At 42.7% G+C, this 22,722-nt stretch overlaps 1 protein-coding gene across 14 annotated transcripts in view; it reads right to left on the bottom strand.

Moving 5' to 3' along the window:
- The window catches only part of ZNF532 (zinc finger protein 532), a 103,464-nt gene that overhangs the window by 11,605 nt on the left and 69,137 nt on the right, over nt 1–22,722 (bottom strand). For all 14 annotated transcript variants that reach the window (XM_057698357.1, XM_057698352.1, XM_057698355.1 and 11 more), the window contains 2 exons: nt 20,440–20,602; nt 16,347–16,628 (listed from right to left, as the gene is read on the bottom strand). In XM_057698357.1, the coding sequence (XP_057554340.1) occupies nt 16,347–16,628; nt 20,440–20,602 (445 nt within the window). The remainder of the gene's footprint in view (nt 1–16,346; nt 16,629–20,439; nt 20,603–22,722) is intronic.

The following is a 22,722-nucleotide window of genomic DNA, read 5'->3' as shown; positions in this document are numbered from 1 at the left end:
TTTGAAAAATGGATACAGTTAAGTAACTGCCACTACAATCAAGATATAGAAGCGTTCCATCGCCCCCCAAATTCCCATGTGCCCCTTTAGAGTTAACCCCTCCTTCCTGCACGGATCTGTTTCCTGTCCTACAGTTTTGCTCTTTCCATTTGTCATGTAAAGGGGATCGTGTAGCATAACGCCTGTGGTTTTGTGAGACTGGCACCTCTCACTCAGCATCACACGTCAGCAGCTCTTTCGAGTATATTGGTATTCCGTGTTTCTCTCTGCTGAGGAGTACTCCATAGGATGGATAGACCCCTGTTTGCTTATCCACTTACCAGGTGAAGGACTTCTAGGTTGTTTTCAGTTTTTGGAAATTATTAAAGTATACGGTATAAATTAAACTATAAACATTCATGGACAGGTTTTGGTGTGAACATATGATCTTATTTCTCTTGGAATACCTAGGAATGGGATTACTGGGTCATATGGTAAGTTACATAAGAAACTGTCAAAGTGTTTTCCAGATGGCTGTACTCTGTTTTCCCACCAGCAACGGATAAGAGCTCCAATGACTCTGCATCCTTTCCAGCGTTTGATATTGCCATTTTATTTTATTATAGCCATTATCAAGGGTGGCTAGTGGTATTTCATTGTGGTTTAATTTGCATTTCTCTAACAACTAAATGGTATTAAGTTAAAAATTTTTCAGCTAACAGATAAAATACCTATTTATATGGTATGCCTCTTTTTTCCAAAGAAAAGCCCTGAACTCTGTAAGTTTTGGTTTTTTATTTTTATTTCAGGAGGAATTTCACTCTCTTGTAAGCTCCTTGAAAACAGAAGCTATGGGTGGTTCATCTTTATATCCATGGCATTCAGCGTACAGAAATCACTCAGAAAACATTCACTGTGTAAATGAATAAAGGAAAAGAAAAAAATAACAATACACAATTCTCTATCAGAAAAATACAAGTATGTTCTACAAAGTGATCACAGAGTAACAAATTTACCATAAAGTCCTGGACAGAGAGCAAGCACTGTTTGTTTCTGGAAGGTGGGTGAGACATCAGCATGTTTAAATCCTGTTAGAAGCCTCTAAAAAACATTGGGGACAGAGGTGGGGAGGCAGGGAGGGACTCACACAGAAGGACAAGCACGTCTTCCTGTGTGACTGGAGATAAGGTAAACAGGTGCGATGCTTACACAGCCAGTGGTGGTTGGGTGAAGAAGGGACTGGGAAACTGAACGGACTCCTGCTTGGCAGCTTCCATATCAAAGTGAAGTAACACGATGCACCTAGATCCTGCAGCCTTCACTTTCTTTCTCTTATTGTTGCTGATTATAAAGATAACAAATGCTTATTGCAAAATAAAAGAGAATCAGATTGCTTCTAATCTCACCAATCAAGGTAACTGTTGTCAAGTTCTAGCTATATATCCTGCCCATGTCTCTTCCAGATACACAGATTCACGTGTATTTATAAGAACGAGTCTATATTATACATGTTGATTTGTAACCTGATTTTCTCACTTGGAAAGCACACACAGCTACACATATTGATGATTCCACATTCTTCTTAATCCATCATAGTTATTCTATTGTATAAATGGGCCGTAATCCATTTAACTATCTTCTGTTAATGATTTAGGTTGTTTCAACTTTTCAACTTTTACAGATAAAATTTTCTGCAGTCGACCAATTATTTCCTTTGTGTAGAATTCTGAAAACAGACTATCTAGTTTAGAAGTTGCAAAAATGTTAAGGCGCTGTGATCCTTCTTGCCGAGCTGTCCTCGAAAAGGACACCACTGATCTACTGATCTAAGCCGGTGTCCGTTCATCAGGAGTCTTCAGCACCAAGGCACATTCTTCAACTCTGCCAAAGTGATTGGTAAAAATTTTACTGCACTTTACTTTGTTTCTCCTCAATGCCTAGTGATGTTGGGCATCTAGGCACATACTCCAGAGCCATCTGTATTTCCCTGGGTCACCCCGGCTGCCGAGTATGGAAGCAGGGAGCCAGGACACAGGTTCCAGAGGAGAGATCACGCGCCCTGGGCTTGGACCAAAGGGTGATGATAAGTGGTTAGATTTGGTACATACTTCCAGGGTAGACTTGTGGATGCGCTGAATGTACGTAACAAAGGAGAGAAAAAGAGGGGTCAAGTATCACTCCAAATTCTTTGGCCTGGGCATCTGGTGGAGCAGTTACCACCTACTAGTTGGGAAAACAGGGGAGAAGCAGGTTTAGGGAAGGAGAGGAATCAAGAGTTACATTTTGGGTACATTAAGTGTGAGAGGCCCACTGGAGATCTAAGCAGAGATGCTAAATAGGTAGTTAGAGTCAAGTCCAGAACTCAGAGTTCCGGCTGGAGATATAAATAGTTCTGTGAGTCGTTAGGACATAGATGCCACTCAAAGTCATGGGCCTGGATGTGAATCGTCTGAGAGTCAAGGGACACATCAACGTTCATAAGATGAAAAAGACTAAGAGCTATCGATGAGGCAGGATGAGAACCAAGAGAAAACTGCTTGAGAGGCCTGGCAAAGAAAACACTTCAAGGGGAACCAAGCAAACGAGTGCTTCGGGCAGGTCAACAAGACACCGACTGAGAAAGCCAAGCTCCCCTGGGCTCAGGGACACGGAAGGTAGGAGAGCTCAGCAAGAGCGGCCTTGGTGAAGTGCTGGGACAAAAGTCTAAACAGGAGAAGGAAATGCAACAGAAGGGCAGAAAACAACTCCAGGGAGATTTGTTGTGAAGCTAGGTGGAGAAAAAATGGCAGTAGGGGAGGGGGGTGAGGAAGGCTGCTTTGCTAGGATAAGTGTACCAGGGCAGACTTCATGATGCTGAGAAAGACGCAAGAGACAGTGGACAAGTGCAGCTGTGATACCCTCGAGTGGTCAGTGGGGGCTGGATGGAGGGTGAGGACAGATGGGCTGTCCTTACAGGGGGTGGGGATGGAGAGAACAGGGTATTTGCAGATCATATGCAATGGGGTTTTTACTGCACTGTCTCCTCATATGGATGGCAAAATTCACACGACGGTCCACCACCTAATCCTCAACCCATCATTCTGACTACACCTCCTGCGACTTTATAAACCTTCCACTCAAAGCCTCTCAAATCCACATCTGAAGACCATGACACATTCCTCCCTTGCCCTTCTGAGACAGCCTTCCCTCTTCTGGACACCTATTCAAACCCTTTCCCCCTTCAGCCAGCTCAGCTCTCAGGTCCTTGGTGGGCCTTTCCAAGCTCTCCAGCCACCTGCCTCTCCTTCTCTCACCACATCCCACATAGCTACGAGCAAACCACTGGAAACACACAACTCAATGTGTCCCTTCTCTCCCTAAAGCCCACCTGGTGTAGCTTCAGGGAGTGAGGCTGTTGGACTTGCCTACCTCACCCATCTCAGCCTCCCATCACCCACTTCCTAGAACGTCACCCTCCAGAACTACTTGCTGGCAGCCACTTGGCATGCCATGCTGGTTTGTACCATATCCACTGTCTTGCTGCTTCTCTGTACACAGGGCAAATTCCTCCTGTGCATCCTCCAAATACCTCTTTGGATAGTATGAGATAGTATTTCTTTGCAACCTTCCCCGGCATCTCCCAACTCCAGCTGATTCCCCACGAAACAGTGATGCTCAAAGCTGCTTCGCTGTACCTTAGATGTAAGTCTAATTCTTCTCTTCCACGTATCACACCCAATTTTAATTTTTAATTTCACTCTATCCTCCTGTGAATTCCTTTAAGGCTGGGCTGTATTTCACTGCTCGCTTTATTCATAGAGCCTCAACAGGTAATGAGCTGAAATCTGAATTGAAAGCACCTTTCGCTTAGTATTTAATTATATACCACCTTGTGATGCTTCTAAGACTCTTGTTTCATACCCAACTCAAACTAGTTTTAGCTTTAAAAATGTTTACTCTTTCTTTTCTACCCAACTGTAAGCATCTACAGGGCAAGAATTACATTTCACACTTGGTCTGTGCTCCCTCATAGCAAATACTATACAATTTGATAAATATTTATAGAATAAAAGCAAGATACATATGGAAGAACAAACATGGTGTAAAGCTAAACATTCCCTAAGTATGAATGAACGGCCTGTTCTAAATAGTTTCAGAACTGCACATTATTCCTATAATATGCAAGTACCCAGAGGAATGAAAGAATTAAAAAAAAGTACAGACTGATAACCTGGACAGGTGAAAGCTCTATAGTTTAATATGCCTCCTGTAAAACAAATTAGCTTTTCTATAGAATAAAAATGTACTAAGATTACATATAAATTATAACTCAGTAAGTTGATTATTAAAAAAGAAATTCACTAAAGAAACATGTAACATCATTAGCATAGGTATTAAATAAAACGTATAATTTGCACAGTGAGAATTCTTGAAACTTCTCACCAGGATAAATAAAAATTAATGCTTCATTAAGTATTTAATTCATATATTCATGTTAGATCCAGATATAGTCAGTATGTGCCCACGAAACTGGAAAGCATTCCCTCTTTATGAATATTACCTACAGTTACAGATGGTGAATCATAAGAAATAAACCTACTTACCCAAACCACCTATGCTCTCTTAGAAAATGGTCTTGTACACACGCAAGTAGCCTTCCTCCGAAATCTGAAATACTGTGGGTCATAAATTCTAAAATCTTTTTACTGAGAGAATTTAATATTTAGGGCACTAGTAAGATTTTCCAGTCTCATTACATCCAAGAATAGACAAATAAATAGGTATTAAGATGAACACAGCACAGGAAACTCAAACTTTTTTCGTACATGAGAAAGCATCAAGAAAAACAATTTTTGAGTACTAAACCATCCAAGTTTCTACAAATTAGAACTGACTGGTTTGGGGGAAATATATACAGAGTATAAATTTAGATCAGAGGTTGACAGACTTTCTGTATAAAGGACCTGATGATAAATATTTTAGGCTTTGCAGGCCATAAAGCCTCTGCTTCAACTACTCAACTCTGCCTTGTACCTCAAAAGCAGCCACAGACAATGAGACATAAATGAATGGGGGTGGCTGTGTTTCAATAAATTATTCACAAAAACAGGTGGCTGGCCTGTGAACTAGTTTGCTAACCCAGATTTAGACCCACCTTGTATTCCACAGAAAACAGAGCCCAGTCTCAATCATTCAGAACCAAATCTATTTAACAAAGTAAGTAATCAATCCAGGTTTAAAAAAAAAAAAGTCATAACTATATAGTTAGGAGAGTGGTTTCTTTTCATAGGAAGTGTTCAGAACATGTCCTGCACACCACTAGGATCTAGATTACTGAATGAACCCTGAGTGGGAATCTGTGACCTCTGAGTCACCTTCCAGAGCTGTCTATGATTCTTACCAAGTCAACCACAGCCAAGATGGCCTTGTATTTCCTTGGACGCCCCCACTTTGGGATGTAAAATTATTTTCTGGTTGTATTGGGCTTCAAGGCAGTATCAGCTTACAGAATCAAGTGCTAAATTCTTTTTTTTTTTTAATTTTAATTTTTTATTGGGGTATGGTTGCTTTACAACGTTGTGTTAGTTTCTGCTGTACAACAAAGTGAATCAGTTATATGTATCCCACCCATGTAGGTCACCACAGTTGGGTGCCAAATTTTTGAAATTTAAAAATCTGGTCTGCCAGTTGGACTTAGGAACATATTTTCCTAAAGAAGTTACAAAATGGAGTTGCATTCCTGGGCAAGCACATAAAAGCCTCCTCACATCACACCGCAGTACGGTACCAATATTCTAAAGGCTCACCACCATTTTCAGCTCTGGTTCAATGAAGAAACCCAATCCTAGAGCAAATCTGGACACTTCAGATAATAAAAGAAACTACTCTCCTCCCCTGGCCCCGGCCCATTGGGTCTACACCTACATGTGCCTGCCGGGGATGCCAGGGGCAGGGAGGGAACCCTGGGGCACAGGAAGGGACCGAGGTCTGAAAGACAACGGGGGCAGGGCCCCGGGGGACGTCAGTTTGGGTCTGGGGCAGTGGAAGCAGAGAGGAGGAAAACTGCTCATCAGAGACAGCGATGGCCTGGCTGCAGGTGATGTTTTTAATAAGAAATGTTCTTAAGCCAGCAAACTCGGTACATTCACCCAAAGCAGACAGAGATGGCCAAGTCTTGTGTTTCTCTGATCTGCAACAGCACCAGACCAGCATCCAGGGAGCCTCTACCTCCTGAACCTCGAGAGATAAACAGGAAGAGCCCAGGGAGCAAGAGTCCTCCTCTGTCTCCAAAATCACAGCATCCCTGCTGGGCCGTGCACTGCCAGCACCTGAACGTCTACGAACACCTCAGTCCCTGCAGGGGTGAGAGGCAGTCCGCTCTAACCAGGTGGTACTGCCTGCATGTTCGTAGGGCAGAGGACCACCGAGCTGTAATTCAAGTGCAAAGATATGTTGTGCGGCAGGGAACTATATTCAATATCCTATGATAAAAAAATATATATATATCCTATGATAGGGCTTCCCTGGTGACACAGTAGTTAAGAATCCGCCTGCCAATGCAGGGGACACGGGTTCAATCGCTGGGTCGGGAAGATCCCACATGCCAAGCAGCAACTAAGCCCGTGCGCCACAACTACTGAGCCTGTGCTCTAGAGCCTGTGAACCACAACTATTGAGCCCATGTACCACAAATGCGGAAGCCCGCACGCCTAGAGCCTGTGCTCTGCAGCGAGAAGCCACTGAAATGAGAAACCCTCACACCGCAACAAGAGCAGCCCCCTACGCGCCACAATTAGAGAAAGCCCGCGTGCAGCAACAAAGACCCAGCGCAGCCAAAAGATAAACACACAAAAATATCCTGTGATAAACCATAATAGAAAAAGAATGTATACATATGTACGTATAACTGAATCACTTAGCTGTATGGTAGAAATTAACACAACATTGTAAATCAATAGTAACACAAAAGAAGACATTATGCTGGTCTGCAGCACGAGTGCTTTAAGTGCCTTTCTAACCCCTGACCCCTGTTCAGTGAGCCCACACTGATCCACCCCCTGCTTTTGGCCAGAGGCGTGCACCTGCCAGGCGGCAAGGTAACAACACAGGTGCCACCCACACCTACAAAAAGGAGTGAGCGCAACCAGCCACAGCCCGGGCCCGGCCACACCGAAGGCCTGGACAGCCTGGCTCCCCAGCACACCCCGGGGCCCAGGCGGCTCTGATTCGTGCCACAGAGTTCACTGAGCTCCTACTTTCACTCCACCAGGATCTCCCTGCTCTGCAGCGGGAAGATCACAGCCTGCCGAAGAAGACAGAAAAAGAGAGGGTGCCCCGTTATGACTGCAGTGGTCACCAGCGGGAGGAAGAACACTGAGAGGCCCTGCAGGGACACGGGCGCGGCTGCGGCTGCGGGGACAGGGGCCCTGCTGTGGCCACAACGAGCTGGATCCGCCTGGGAGCTACCCAGGCAGTGGGGCAGCACAGGGATGCCCAGGCACAGGGAACTGAAGTAGCAGAGGCAAGGAAGAGCGTGGTGTGCGTGAAGTGGCCGTAAGCAGCTCTTTTTGCTGGAACCACATGAAAAGGCCTGGAGGAAGGGGTGCGGGAAGGCCCGGCGGGGAGGGCCGAGGGCTTCGGAACTCCACCTTAAGCACACCCACGAGGGTCCACCCAGGACAGACAGACAGCATTCCCAAAAGATGCTCTGGCAGTTGTGTGAGGATCTACCACAAAGCTGTGTTATCTGTTGCTGGGTCTGATCTCCTGAGTTCTGATCGCAGGGCGATTGGTTCTGTTGGGAACCCTCTACTGGGACCACTAAGCGGCTCCCACTCTGGCTCCACCAGTCCCTAAATCCTACAAGGCTTCCAGAGGCAAGCCCACTGACCCGACTGATGACTGCAACTTAACACACCCACCTACTTTGTGTTATTATGTTTATTGTACATCTTTTCCTCCCATCCTCCCTCCCTCCCGCCTGCCTGCCTGCCTGCCTGCCTGCCTGCCTGCCTTCCTTCCTTCCTTTCTCTCTCTCTCACTGCTCTGCAAGGCTTGCGGGATCTTAGTTCCCCAAGCAGGGACTGAACCCGGGCCACAGCAGTGACAGCACCGAGTCCTAACAACTGGACCACCAGGGAACTCCCTGTACATCTTTCAATTCAGGGTTTTACACTTAATATCCAATGGAATGTGCGGTAACATGCCCTGTTCTTCAATGAATCAGAAAACGTGCACTAAAGGAGTTCACAGAGAAAGCCTCGTCTTTTCCATGAGACCATATAACTGCACATATATAAATATATATTTAAAGCCCTTCAACTTTGTTTGCAGAAACCTCCGGTGAGTTTACAGAAAAATGTCTCCTAAAGTAACTGCAACAGACATCTGAGCTGATATAAGTATTTTATATCTAAGAGCAAATCTTTTGAAGCATCTGGGGGAAAAAAAAAAACTCTTCTGGCTATAAACAAAATTTGGAGTAATATTTTATGGTCTTATTTGAGTCACATTTTCAAAAGAACTTACTAATCTTTCTTGAAGGTTTTATTTTTCTTCATTTTCTGTCCCTCATGAAACAGTCAGTAAATTTCAGAAGTGGAAATTGGTCACTCAACTTGTCCTTTCACCTTCTTTGAATTTAGTGCCAAATCTCACAGCTCCTTCTCTGCATCTGTAACTGTATTTCGGTTCAGTGAAACAAGGTAGAATTGCCTTGTACCGGGAAGGTCGGGGCTTTCCAAGTTCTTGTTCAAGGTACAAAAATAAATAAGTCTGCTAAAATAGTTTAACTGAAATATAAACTAACGTCAAAGAAGTAATTATTAAATTTTTTTTGGGGGGGGACCCATAATGCATGCGGGATCTCAGTTCCGCAACCAGGGATTTGAACCTGGGTCCCTAGAGTGGTACCTCGGAGTTCTAACCACTGGACGGCCAGGGAGTTTCCTGAACTTTTTAAATGGAAGGTAATGCCCAAGATAAAAACTTGCTGCTTCCTACATATTTTAAAAGGTGTAATAACTCCTAAATTGAAGTTATTCTCCAGCTCCATCTTCCTGTTAGGCACCTTTTATAAATTCTCAGTAGTAAGAGGTAAGTATCCTAAACGGCTCGTCTCGCAGCTGTCAACTTAATTCCTTGAGAGCAGGACTTCAAGGGACAAATCAAGGGGAGGAGTGTGAGTGAGTCTGATGGTATCACAATCACCCAGGGTGGACTCCATCCAGGTCCTACCCACCTCTCCGCGCCCCAATCCCCCACACCCAGACCATGAGACAGAACTTTGATCCTGATTCTGTGCTCCCCAAGAGCCCCTGCTGTCGGTTAACTCCTACAGTCAGGCAGGGGACTCCCGTGCACATTTTTCCAGGTTTCTGAGCTCCCCTTTCTGCAGGAAGATCCTCTGTCTCCCAGGAAGCTCACTCCCACTACAATCCACTCGGCCACAAACACATCCAGGCAGTCTCTAAGAAAGGGAAGCCACCCCAAGCATCCCTAGACCTCACAGGAAGACCTGCACAGTGAATTAACGACACCTCGGTGCTGCTCCCACAACCGCAATCACTCCAGGAGAGCCCTGGGTCCCAGCTAAGGAATCTGAGGCTGTTACACCCAACCTTCTCCCCAAACTACAGACACATGCTCGTTTAAGGATGGCATAACCAAGTATAACCAAGACCAAACACCGAAATTAAAGTGACGATGGATGGAAAGTCACATATTTGCTAACTGTTCCATATCGACATTGAAAGATCTAATGAGATGAAAAGTATGCACTTTTCGAAATATCAAGCTTTTCTGCTCTGCAAAAAGAGTAGCTGCTCAGCATTGCATGGAGGAGCCTGAATTGGAATCCTACCTCTGCTCTTAGAAGCTGTAGAGCCTGAGGTAATAAATCAACCTTCCCTTAGGTTCCTTTCCTCCTCTGTAAAATGGCATTAGTAATAATGTCTACCTCAGAGCCTGATTCAAGGATAAGTACACTATTTATTAAAATGGTGCACGGTGCACGCCACGTAGGCAGCAAACCCTGTCAGCTCATCACCCCACCTTCCAAATCAGCACAAGCTACCAAAACCAGCAACAGATGTGTATCTTCACATGCTCTGAACTAAAAAACTGGACATTTTTACATTAAAAATGTTTTTCATTAAATCACATAGAAGATCTTTATAAAACCATATATAATAAACTATTTAAACCCTTGGGTTCACATCTGATGACAAACATACAATCAAGTGGGAAACCATCCTTCCCCAACAGCTGACCAGGAGTTGTGTAGAATATGCCACTGACTTAAATACCTTTTTCCCGAGACCTTGAGCAATCACAAATAAGCTCTAAGCCAAAAAGACAGGAGAAAATGATTTTTTTCACCTCTTGCTAAGGTAGCACATTTCGGCAAAGAGTTAACATCACCGTAGCTAAAAGATGAGTTTCAGGATAAAAATCTATTCCTCTTCTTACAGTCAGATTAATTAAATAAAAGGCCTTTTCATATCCCTAAGTAATGCAGGCTTAATGACAACAGGATGAACTCTAAGGCTAAAAGAATGAAAGTGAAACCATCTGGCAATTAACTGTAAACGGTTAACTGCAAACCATATTTTCATATTCTTAACTAATAATCAACACCACAGTAAAGCAGGAAGACAGAAACAAAAAGGAGATGTAACATTGTATCTCATAATTTTCTCTAAAACTGTTTCAGAAAGATTAAGGGGGAAAAGTATGCCCTGTCATATATTTTATAAGCATGGCTAGGATCCAGGTTGGATGAGTGCTTTCAAAAAATACATACACAGACACACACACACACGTAGACACACACAGGAAACTCACCATCATTTAAAAAGGCACATGACAGCTTGCTTACATCCAACAGCTCTGCCAACCTCCCAGACACTCTCATTTCATTCTCCCATTTTCCTTTTCTGCCATTGCCCCTTTTTTCACCTACATCTGAGTAGGCTAAAAGTGTATTTCACAATAGAAAAGACGAAATAATATCAAGTATTCCAGGTCACACACCACCAGTACCAAAAAAGGAGGAGATGAGATCTGTGGACTTTTCTTAAAGGGTTTACAAACTCGTTAGAAAGAGAAACATTAAGACATCCTCAAATAGTTTCCAATTAGGCATTAAATAGTGAGACCAGGCCAGGCTGCTCCTCTACTCACTAACACAACTTTCCAGGAGCTGTATCACCTGTATTCACCCCCAAAGCGAGCATTAGCTGGAGTCTAATAAACAAATGCGCTTGGGACCAGCCTCCCCTGCACCATACACCAGCAAAGGTGTGTGCTTCAGTCAGATGAGCCGGGGCCACGGCAGCAAGGGAGGGTCCACGGCAGATCGCCTGGTGACACCAATGTTCTTGACCCTGGCTACACACCAGAATCACCTGAGCGCTTAAAATGCCAACGCCAGGTCCCATCCCCAGCATCGGCCAGGAAACTGGCCCGAGGAGCGCATGTGTGCTGGGATTTTAGCTCTCCAGGTGATTCTAATGACGGGCAGCCACTCTGCCGGGCTCAGCTCCACTGGCGGTCACCGTGATTTGTTCTGCAAGTTCGGCTTCAACCTATAAATCAGATCAACTGTAAGAAGAAATGCTTTTTGTAGATTGACGGTTCGAGAAGTGACTTTTTGACTGGGATGGGATATAGATGCCTACTTCCTGGTAGCCATGGCACCACTGCAAGTATTACTACAGATGTTTTCATTTAATTCCACAGTGAGTCTGAAAGGCATCCTTTCTAGTCCATCCCTCTACAGGTGGTCACTTGGCTGCTGCCTGAATCTACCTGCCCATGACAAGTAGGTAGGTATTTCACCCACAGGGCTTCAGCTCTTCTGTAATTAATCAAGCACTGGTTCCTCCTTGGAGGATACAGGTATGTAAAGACAGCTATCAAAGCTCCCTTGGACTCCAACTTCTCTTCCTTCTGGCAGAGTTTCCAGACTCTCACCCTTCCGGTTACCCTCCTGAGTGCTCGTGTGTCAACATCCACCTCCAGTCGCTGCCATGAGAACCCAGGTGCACCACTTCCAATGCTGTCGCCACTGCACTGGGAGAGGTAAACACTGTTTGTCCCACCCCCCACAGCCAGGCACAGTAAAGATTAAAACTGCAAGTGGGTCTGGTCACATGACTCGTCCTGGCCAATGGTATGTGTCACGTGTCACATCTAGAATATAAGGGCATACGACTCTCTAGTCTTTTCTTCCCTACTGCGGTGGCACCTATGTTGAGATGAAGAAGCTGAAAGAAATGGTCCTGATCACAGAGTCACCAGAAGGACAGCTGCCCCATCGAACTGCTCACACCTGTAACAAGCTCTGCACGGGTGAGAAATAAACGTTTCTTGTACAAATCAATGTGCTCCAAGGGCTTTTACTGCTACCTAGGGTACACCAATGATTCTCAAAGGGTAGACTTATAAGAAATGCAAATTATCAGGCTCCCTCCCACACCTACTGTATCAAAAACTGTGGGGGTGCCAGGGCCCAGAAATGAGTATTTTAACAAGCCCTCCTGCAGGGGATTCAGTTGCACAATCAAGTTCTGAGAACCACTAGCTAGATTATGGTGCCAAATCAAAGGGCATTCGCTTCCTTGATATCAGTGCTATCTCTGCAGCCACAAAGGACAGGTGGTCTTAAGATAGGCAAACAAAGCTGGAATGTTTTTTCACATACGATAACTAAACCCTATCTGTCCCACATAATATCAGTGTGCTTAGTTTTTTAAAACCTAAATGAAAAGTCTGTGCTGACCTGTTAAGATTTACGTTGTGAAATCCCTCCCAGTTTTTTTCCCTACAGTCAAAAGTCATTGATAGAAATATTGAGCAAAATCTTATTCAAAATGGAAGTTTTCTCTCCAATACAACAATGAATCATGAGTCAGCTATAAAATCAACGTCTCACCCAGGCCCTTTTGTGCAATCCTACACAAAACAGTACTGAGAGAGAGTCTGTCAAAGGCTGTGCTGAAACCCAGTTACTCTCCATCTGTGGTGTTGTTCCATCTGTCACCAATACCCTATAAACAAAAGAAAAGATTCACCTGGAGCCACCCGCTGTTAGGATCCACCACATTCTTTTTCTTGATTCTCAGAACCAAGCTACTCAATAACCTGTGCTCTGAAATGGCTGGGTTCAGTAAGGCAAGAGAAAGAATTCAAACCAAGTCTGTCAGGCTCTGAAACCCCAGGCTCCTCCCAATTTCTAGACACAGAACTAGACCACATCTATATCCCCAGAGAGCCTCGGAAAGTCTCATAAGGAACATTCGGATGGCATCTGAATTCCACAATTCAGTAAATGCAACTTTCTTTAGGATCTTTCTATTTGAAAGTTCAGTGATGGTCCTATGATGGATAGGGGTACCTGGCAGCAGATGAGAAAATGGCTACAATTATCATATATCACTGAGTAATTCTCAAGATTTGAACAAGTACATACAACTTTCACTTTTTTATTTACTATAAGGTTCCTTAAATTCTAGATTTATTTGATCTGTGAGAATGACCTCAGATACTATCTCATTGAGGGGATCCTAATTTGAGGTCCCGGGGACACCCCTAGAGCAACCAAGAAAGAATGTCAGGAGGTACATGAGTGCCTAAAATTGTAAATAAAATTCTGTGTATTTGTACATTTATCTGGGGGAAGGCTCACTGCTTGGATGAAATCACTGGATAAAGAACGCTGACAAGCTCATCTTTCTGATTTTATATTTGAGAATAGTTTAAGTTCCTTGTTGAATAGGCTTCAAGCTTCTGTAAATTATACAAGAAGCTGAAACACTCGATAAGTGGCTGGATTTTGGGGACTGAAATGCCGGCAAGAAACCACAGCTGTAGACTGAGATTTGGAAATTATCTGCACATATATTGATATATATGAGAAGTGAAGCTGTGAGGGTAACTGAAACTTCCCAGCGAGAGAGTTAAATGTTTCCAGGACAGAAACCCAATGGATGTTCTGGCAACCAGGAGAGAGTGTACTGTTTCACACTTAGAGTAGAAAATGCTTTTAGGAAGAAGTGCCAATCGGGTGAAAATACTGCACTGGGTCAGGGAGGTAAAGAGGGAGAAATGACCACCTGCCTCAACAAGGAGGTCATGAGTGAGGGGGGTCCGGTGATGGAGCCCCGAGTGTCAGCTGAGGAGCACAGGGGGTGGAAAAGGGTGCCTGCTTCTGTCTGAAGGGAGGAGAGAGAAAAGAAGGGTGTAGGAGATCTGAGGTTTGGGGACAGGAGGGAAGAAGGAAAGGGTGGGAACAGACACAAGGACATCTGTAGGTGGGGTGTGGAAGCGGAGGTCCAGTCTGACTCAGCACGGAGAACTCACGCTTCAGTTTTTGACTCAAGTTCAACACTCTTTTCAGGGCAAAACAGCTTAGAAAGAAGTTTCTTTTCTTTCCTCCCCCACCTCCCTTTAGTTCTTTCCGGAGATCGGAGATCCGAGTGAACAGAATTGAAACTGTAATCTAATCTGATGTGCCTCTTTCCAAAAGGCAGAGTCTCAACTTCTTCAAAGCTAATCCTAAAATCCCACTAAGCCAAACAGTGCCCCCTGCGAGGCACGGCGCGCACGCGCACACGGCCGGCTGTGGTCCCAAAGCAAAGTGTTACATTTCGTTCCACCAGCTCTTCCTCCGAGCTGTCTCTTCGTGTTATGTTCCAGACTCAATAACTGTCAGATGTGCAAGATTAAAGATAGTTTAAAAAAAAAAAAAAATTCTGAAATGTTCCCAGTTGGTTACAGAAATCTCAAATGTATAAGAAATGAAGGGTTGGGACTACCAGATAATTATTACGGTCTGCTCTTGTTTTATTTAACATTTGTGAAATCCAGTTTGGGTGCCAAGAAAAGAAGACTCTTCCTCGCATCACCACATCGGGCTCTGAAAGAACTACAGGTGGTGTATTCATATAGTAGGTTTATCAAGCATGGCTCCGTAAGAACTACCCGAGTTTTAGCCCGAATATTCTAAAATGCCACGGCCTATGAGGAGGGCCTAATGAGGCTGAGACAATTAACTAAGCCACGCGCTACTCAAGCCATTCACAGTCTCTCAGTAGCTGATTTTCATGTGAGGAGATGCTGCGTTAAGTGCAGCTAGACCAAATATAATGAAAAACATCTTTCTGCCATTTGTGAGCACGGTGATCGATGCTCAAAGACAAGGTTACTCTGTTTGGATGGCAGGAAGGTCCGACATGCTAGCTGCGTGAGCACCTCCCATAAAGGGAATAAATGAGATTACAAGGCAAGGCTTTTAATTAACTTGTAAATGCCACAGAAACAAACTTTTCAAGGATCTAGAATATACTAATTACAAACCAATTCTTATAAACTTTTTACACAGGTTCCCCAAGAATAACTATTTGGCTTTATTGGCTTAAATTAAAGCAGTAAGGTTTCTTTGAACGTATAGCGTATTTGAACTAAAAGTGGGACAAGCTGGTATTAGGTGCCTCGGGATGTGAAGCAAAAATACAGCACCTATGACGTATTCCCATCTAAAAAATTCAACCTGAATCTAATCCAATTTCGAGGAATTATGGGATAAACAGAAACAAACAATGTCAAAAGGAAGCAATTACCCAAATTCAGAAATGCAAGGGACAATCTACAGGATACATAACCCAATTTTTTCCAACAAATCAACAGCACATTCAAAAAATAAAATGGAAGGAGGGCTGCTAGAGAATAAAAGAAATTTAAGTTATACAACAATCAAATGCAAAGCAGACCCTCTGGATCTACCTAGAACAAACCAACTTTGAGACAACCAGAATAACGTTAAAAAATAATCTTGCTAGTTTTATAAGTCTAGTAATGGGCATTTAAAAAATCCTCATCAGTGAGAGATACACACTTACTATTTTAAAAAGAAAAAATATGCAGAGTTTTTGGAGATTTTGAGTTATCAGAGCTTCTTCTGGATGGTTTAAGGATGAGGTCTCTCTCCTATCACCAAACTCAGGAGAGAATCACAAAAGCCATACAAATGTTACTGATAGTTTTCAAAACCCCAACTTTCTTTCTCTCCTCCTTTCTCTTTTGTCATAGAGCTAACAGGTAAAGTCACATGTTTTTATAACTTTGGTTTATCATGGTTCTCAGTTTCCTCAGCTATAAACACAGGTGCGGTGGATAACTTCCTGCTGGCCTTGGGGTGATCAGCAAAATCAAAGAACAAGATTGGAAGGACTCGGAAAGTCCATTTTATAGATTAAAAAACGGAGGTTCAGAGGCAATGAGTGATTTTCGAGGTCCCCCTGCTAATAACCAGCAGAACCAAGCAAGCACCCATGTCTTGGACGGTCCACCTTACACTGACCCGGAGGCCTTCACTTGTCACTTACCTTCCCGTGCTCCTTCCTCACGTGGGAAATGTAAACATCTCTCTGCGTGAACAACCGGTCACACTCCCAACACGTCCACCCGGGACTGGCCACTTTCTTGGGTTCCAAGGATTTTTTCACAGGTGATGGGGATTTCTTTTCCAATTTCTCTTTCCCGTTCATGGATCTGGTGTCCTCTTTGTTTTGATTTGTTGAATTTTGAGTTGTAGGCTTAATGCTCAAAGGCAAGTTTATACCCAAGTTTGGAGGCCCTTCAATACTTTTCAATGTTCCATGCATAGACTATGTTATAAAAAGAAAAGAAATATCTTTCACAAATCACACCACTAAAAGAAAGCACATGTGGACTATCTTACTACATTATAGACATTTCAAAATGATTTTATATTCATTCAGAAATATTTCTTAATATACCAAGAAGAAAACCTAAGCAAAATGTACACATAAAAAGAAATAAAGGAGTATTAACTTTTACAGTTGCTGTTAGTTATGAGTTTCTAGTTCCAAGTAATTTTTAAAAGTTTATTTGCTTGTGCCATTTTAAAATTTGAAAAGAAAGACTTCTGTATTGAATCCAAATCATTCCTGGCACTCTGTCGTCCCCCACTGTACCAAAGTTGAGTCCCCTCTACAACGGATAACTTCTGGGGAAGAACATTTTACTTTTGCATCTACCCAGAAATGTTTAAATAGGCTAATATACTGATAGGGGTTCAAGACCCTTAGCTAACCAACTTTAACAAACACCTGAGACCAATGTGTTAATAATAAACCCTTCTCCCTCCCTTGAATGCCTTTCACATTCTTGAAATACTTCTTACAGTTTGGGTTTTTGCTGGGGGGGATTTCTGGTCATTTTAATCTCTCTACCCCATCCCAATCCATCCCTTCTTACTGATAGCTCCCAGACTTGTGAACTATACACAGCAGCTGCTCAAAAAGCCTTTCTACATTGCTTATTTATTATCATTAACACAGTAGCCTCCACAGCCCCAACTTAAACTCCCAGGACTTCAAATTCCACTGGGGTAAAACTAGTGCAATTTGATCCTGAAGACCAGCTTGCTTTGGTTTTCGTTTTGTTCATGTTCTAGAAGCCTGGAGTCCAAAAAGAGAAAGAAGCAAATAAGTCTGTGCCTCAGTGTACAATTTATCTTTGGATGGGGCCTTCTCTTCTCATCTTCAGAAAGACAGCAGGCCTAGCACGGCTAGTCCCCTGGGCCACAGAGACTCGCACAGCACAGACCTCAGCTCCCTAGCCTCTGCGTGTTCAGGTACGAAGCAGTTCCTTCGGCAAACTCACCAAGCACACATTCTCAAGGCAGGCTCTTCTCTAAACTGTACCAAGAATTAGCCAACCACCACAATACTGTCTCACCCCAGAGGGAAAAAAGGGGTTTCTATAATTTTCTCATGAGCAGTGTTACGGGTCTCCCCAGATAATCGTTAAACTGGGCTGTAGAAAAAGGGTCTGGGCCATGTGTCTAAAGTGCCTTTGCAGGGGCTTCCTAGGTGGCGCAGTGGTTAAAGAATCCGCTTGCCAATGCAGGGGACACGGGTTCGATCCCTGCTCTAGGAAGATCCCACATGCCGCGGAGCAACTGAGCCCGTGTGCCAAAAAAAAAAAAAAAATTAAAGTGCCTTTGCAAAGAGAAAATCTGGGGAGAGACCTCTCTTGATCCCAAAAACTGCATTTGCTTCTTTTCCACCATGCAGCGCAGAGGCCTCTGTGTTTACATGGCCCTTCTCAAAACAGAAGCCAAGTTTTTACTTTTTTAACCATTTAAAACCCAAAGAAAACAAACCGCAAATCTTCTGATAAACTTTTTGTAAATTCTGAGGCAAATGCATTTTTACTAACTAAAAAGTATCAAAGTATTCTAAGATAGCCTTATCATGCTATAGAAACTCCAGAAAAGCAGCAGAAAGTTCTGCTGTGACCACAGAGCAATGGAATGTGTGCAAAAATGAGAATTTCTGATTTACTCATTTTGTTTTTACATTTTAAGTAAAAAATAAGATTATTAAGGATGACTGTCTTTTTTTAATAAAAGAAATACAACTTAATTCTTCTGGAATTAATGCTTCTTTAGCTCCTGTAACAATAACAAGCCTGAATGACGGTAACTTGAAGGTTTACTTTAAATGCAGATGCCAACATGGAGCACAGGAGTCCCACACAGTGAATAAACCCACATTGTGGTGGACAAAGAAAAGATACAAATTGGATTAAGTTGGACAAATAAAAATCTACCTCTAAATAAATAGGTATGGGGAGAAACACTGTTCCTGGGCTCCTTTCTCCTACTCTTCCTCATGAAAAACTGAACAGCACAGGTATTAGACGATGTAAATAAATTCACAAGCTAGATACATAAATTAAGAAATAAAAACCAAAACAGGGTGCCTCTAAAACTATCTTTATTCTTACCCATCTCCAAACACATAAAGGCAGGGTAATATTTCATAATGTATAAAACAGACTTGAAATAAGAACATAAGTGAGCATTCCCACTGTTTTTGTATCATGGAGTCTCGTAAAGGTTCGGATGAAAAAAACACTCCTTTCCTCCTTGTGGCCACAGGGTTTACCGCTCCTCTTCAGTGTCTATTTCTTGGAACCTTGTATTCCTCCAAATTCACTATTAACACAAGGAAGACCCTAACCACAAAGTAGGATGACCCTACTTCCAGATGTAAAGGTGAGATCCAGAAAGCAAATACCTTAAAAGCCACCTAAGAAGCAACTTTTTCTTTCTTTTCCTTGCACCCCACCCACCCCACATATCGTACATTTAAAACACCTGGGCCTAATGCCAATGTTCCTGTGTTTTGATTAGCAGTTTGTAGTTTTTCCTGATCATTCATTAAATAGTTACTGCCAAGATAATTCTGTAATTTTAGTAAAAACCTTTCAAACATCTTAAGAGGATTTTATTGTACTTAGAGAATGATGAAACACTTCTCCCATGCATTTTATTCACCCTAGTAATGCCACACCATCACTACCTTCACTGAGCTTCTGGTGAGTGCCCTCTCTAAGAGGTTTTAAGTCCTTGGCAATAGGCAGTTACGCTCTGTGGGCTCACATACACTCAACACGGGAACTTCCAAGGATTAATATAGTGTGTCCATTTAACTAACATGAGGTTAGAATAATTTAGACACTTGATTTGCTCTGTAAACTGCCCTTTTCTGTATAATACATTTAAACAGAGGAAAACGAAGAGAAAGAGAGATTGAGTTCATGATAATACTGGGTCTGTCATTTTGCTTTCTGAAAAGGAAGTCACTTTAATCTCTGAGAGCTGATGGGTATTATCTCCTAATGACACAGGAATCAAATTGCTTAACCTCTCACAGTGGACCGTTAAGAGGCTAGGACTAAGCTTTGTCCCGAGTGAGCTTAAAAGGCTATCAAGAGATTTAGGTGCCCCTTTTGGGGGCTGGAGAGTGGGTCGTCCAAACTTGACGTTTATTCATTTCAATAACACCACCCATCAGGTGCCACGTACTGTGCTGTATCCTGGACATTCCACTGTTGATTTACATGCAAACTTGATAGGAAAGAAAAAAAAAAAGACTGCAAAATCCAGGGGCATCAATTATAATGCGAACTTAACTGCTTAAGTAATTTCAAAGGAAAACTTTCATTTTTCTAAACACACCAATATTTATGTGAATTACCATAATTCATCAGCATCCCTGTCCATTCCTAAATCCTACATAACACTAAGTTCTCAAAAAAGTAAACTACACAGTCATCATTTTCACACATAGGGGAAAAGGAAAAAAAAAACAAAAACAACAAAACCTAAAACTTTATTATTCTTTTACAGTCAGGGCATGCCTTTGTTACTTTGCTTTGATTTTTCATGGTATGCAGACCAGGACTTAGGATTAAAAAGCATCCCTCAGTCACGTGAACTCATGATGCTAGCATGTTGCAAACTGCTCATTACCAATGACCAGTGTCCATCCCTTCCCCGACAGCGCACACGCTTTATTGTAATCTGCAGCTAGCTCAGCCTTGATTTATAACCAATGAATAGACCTGCAGTTCAGTTAAAGGACATAAGAGATGTGCACACACCTTGATATGGTCCATCATGAGTTGCTTCTGTGCATATAAAAGAGAACAGTCTGGACACTTGAAAACAGACACCTTCTGATTTTCGATGTGTTGGTCAAAGTGGCGATACAGCAGGGTTTGCAGGGTAAACACAGTGTCACACATGGAACACTTGTATATTATTCTAGAACAGAAGAGGTTCAGGGAAACGTCAGTCAGCCCTCATCTCTCAGGCCAAAGGAACCACTACGTCACATCCAAGAATTCAGGAGGCAGAAGCACAGCAAGAACAAACACACACAATGAAAAGAACAGTTTAGCTGTGAAATATGCTTTCGAAGGCAGCTGGCATTACTCGAGTGCAGCTCAACTTGACATCCTGGGTATAGAGGCACTCGATCACATTTGCTTAGAAATCATTCTATAGCTGACACATTTTTACAAGGTCTTCACTTGTGATCTACTTTAACACAAAGCAAAAGCACCCTTGATTTTTTTTTTTTCTTTTTTGAAATACTTCTAAAGATCAGACAAGAAACACAGCCTGATGGTGGTACTCTAACTTGAAAGAGAATCTGATTGATGAACTAGGCAGGCCCACATGTCTCAGATGCCTGAACACGCTGTTACTTGTTGCAAGTTTTCTTTCAGAGTTAGTAATTTTATACTTGAATGTCACTATTTCTGTACCTGTTCTTAACACTGAATCTTAGCCCTGCACCAGAAAGCAATTATACACGACAATAAAGATGCGTAAAAGAAAATCCACAAATGTTGCTTCAACTCTAGAATGTCTATTGTGCTCTAAAGAGTTTAAAATACACATTGTCTACTACAAACCAGTTCCCTACCGAATACGTTACTACCAAGCAGCCTCCTTAAGTTAATTCAGCATCTCTGAACCTTCTGGAAATAATTCCTTTATTCGTCAACACTTTTTGCTGGCCCTCAGGCGGGAGTCCTCTGGGAGAGTGAAAGGACCTGCAGTCCCCGCTCCCAACCTTTGCTTCCAGCGATTCATGGGGTCACTGGTGAGCACGTCTGCCCACAGGAGGTCACCCTTTCTCTATAGGGTCGTCCTGGTCTTTAAGGGAGGCCCAGGGACACCTGTGTCTCCTCTGAAGATCCAGGAGCACCAACAGAAAGAATTCCAACGAGCAGCTTAGGAAAATGGCAGAGAAACACTGACCGAAGGTGTGAGCCACATGAGAAAGAAAAGGCTAAAGTTTTGTTTGCTATTTCTACAGTTAAAAGAAAGGAATGGCTTTCTTCTTAAAACCACTTGTCTTTCCTCACAGGGTCTTCTTAAGAGAGCACTTCTCACGTACCTTTGGACCTCACTTTGTATTTCTCTGCCAAAAAATTACAGATTTAACTTCTCTTTTTCCACATGAGATTTATAAATTTAATTGGCGTGAGTGATACATGTTTTTAGAAGGTCCTGACACATCAGTTACCTTGGCACAGAGCACAAGCACCCTTGATTGGAGAAAGGGGAGATTTTTTAAGATCAGACAAGGTTTACGTGACTTCATCATTCAGCCCAAAGGTGGTGCGTTAATGATGTGTCACTGTTAAGTCTACCAGGTGCGACGAAGAAGTGCATTTCCTCACTGTCTGAAACAGCTTAGAGCTGGAAATAACCCAAACATCCAGTAATATATGTAGTTAAATAAGAGCAATAATGTATGAAGTTTTTAAAATTATGATGTGGACATATGCCAACGACATGAAATGATCTTCATGCAAATTAAAAAAAGGTAACAAGACAGTATGTAGGATATGATCACATTTTTTAAAGGGCATAGAAAAGAAACAGATGGCATATAACCGTCATCATCTCTGCTGGATGGTATTGTTTTCATTGTCTTGCTTGCTTGCATTTCCTGATTTTTCGGTAATCAGCACACCGCAAAAAAATAAATAAAGCCTCAAGAAAAGAACTGAGACTTACTAGCTAGGCTAGGAATTTTCTCAGGACCCTATTCTTACATTTTCAGAAATAACTCTTTCATGAAAAATGGCACGGCTTGTTTTATTCATGCTGCATTCCTTTCGGATTTTGTTTCGCTTTGTTGCCTTCTACGGAACAGCAAAGAAAGTATAAAACAGGACATAATCTATTTACTTCAGCATTTTTCTGAGGAACAGGTTGCTGGTGTAATACTGGAATACACCCCACAAACCACTAACACATATCCAGGGGGAAATGGTGACCTCACAGTGCAGAGATCTGGCTGCCGCCAACTGGAGTGTATGATGGAGGGTAACATGCCTTGAGGGACAGACAGTGAGCGCCCCCGA

The sequence above is a fragment of the Hippopotamus amphibius genome, chromosome 11, assembly GCF_030028045.1.
Source record: "Hippopotamus amphibius kiboko isolate mHipAmp2 chromosome 11, mHipAmp2.hap2, whole genome shotgun sequence".
NCBI lineage: Eukaryota > Metazoa > Chordata > Mammalia > Artiodactyla > Hippopotamidae > Hippopotamus > Hippopotamus amphibius.
This window is presented reverse-complemented; position numbering and strand designations above follow the sequence as displayed.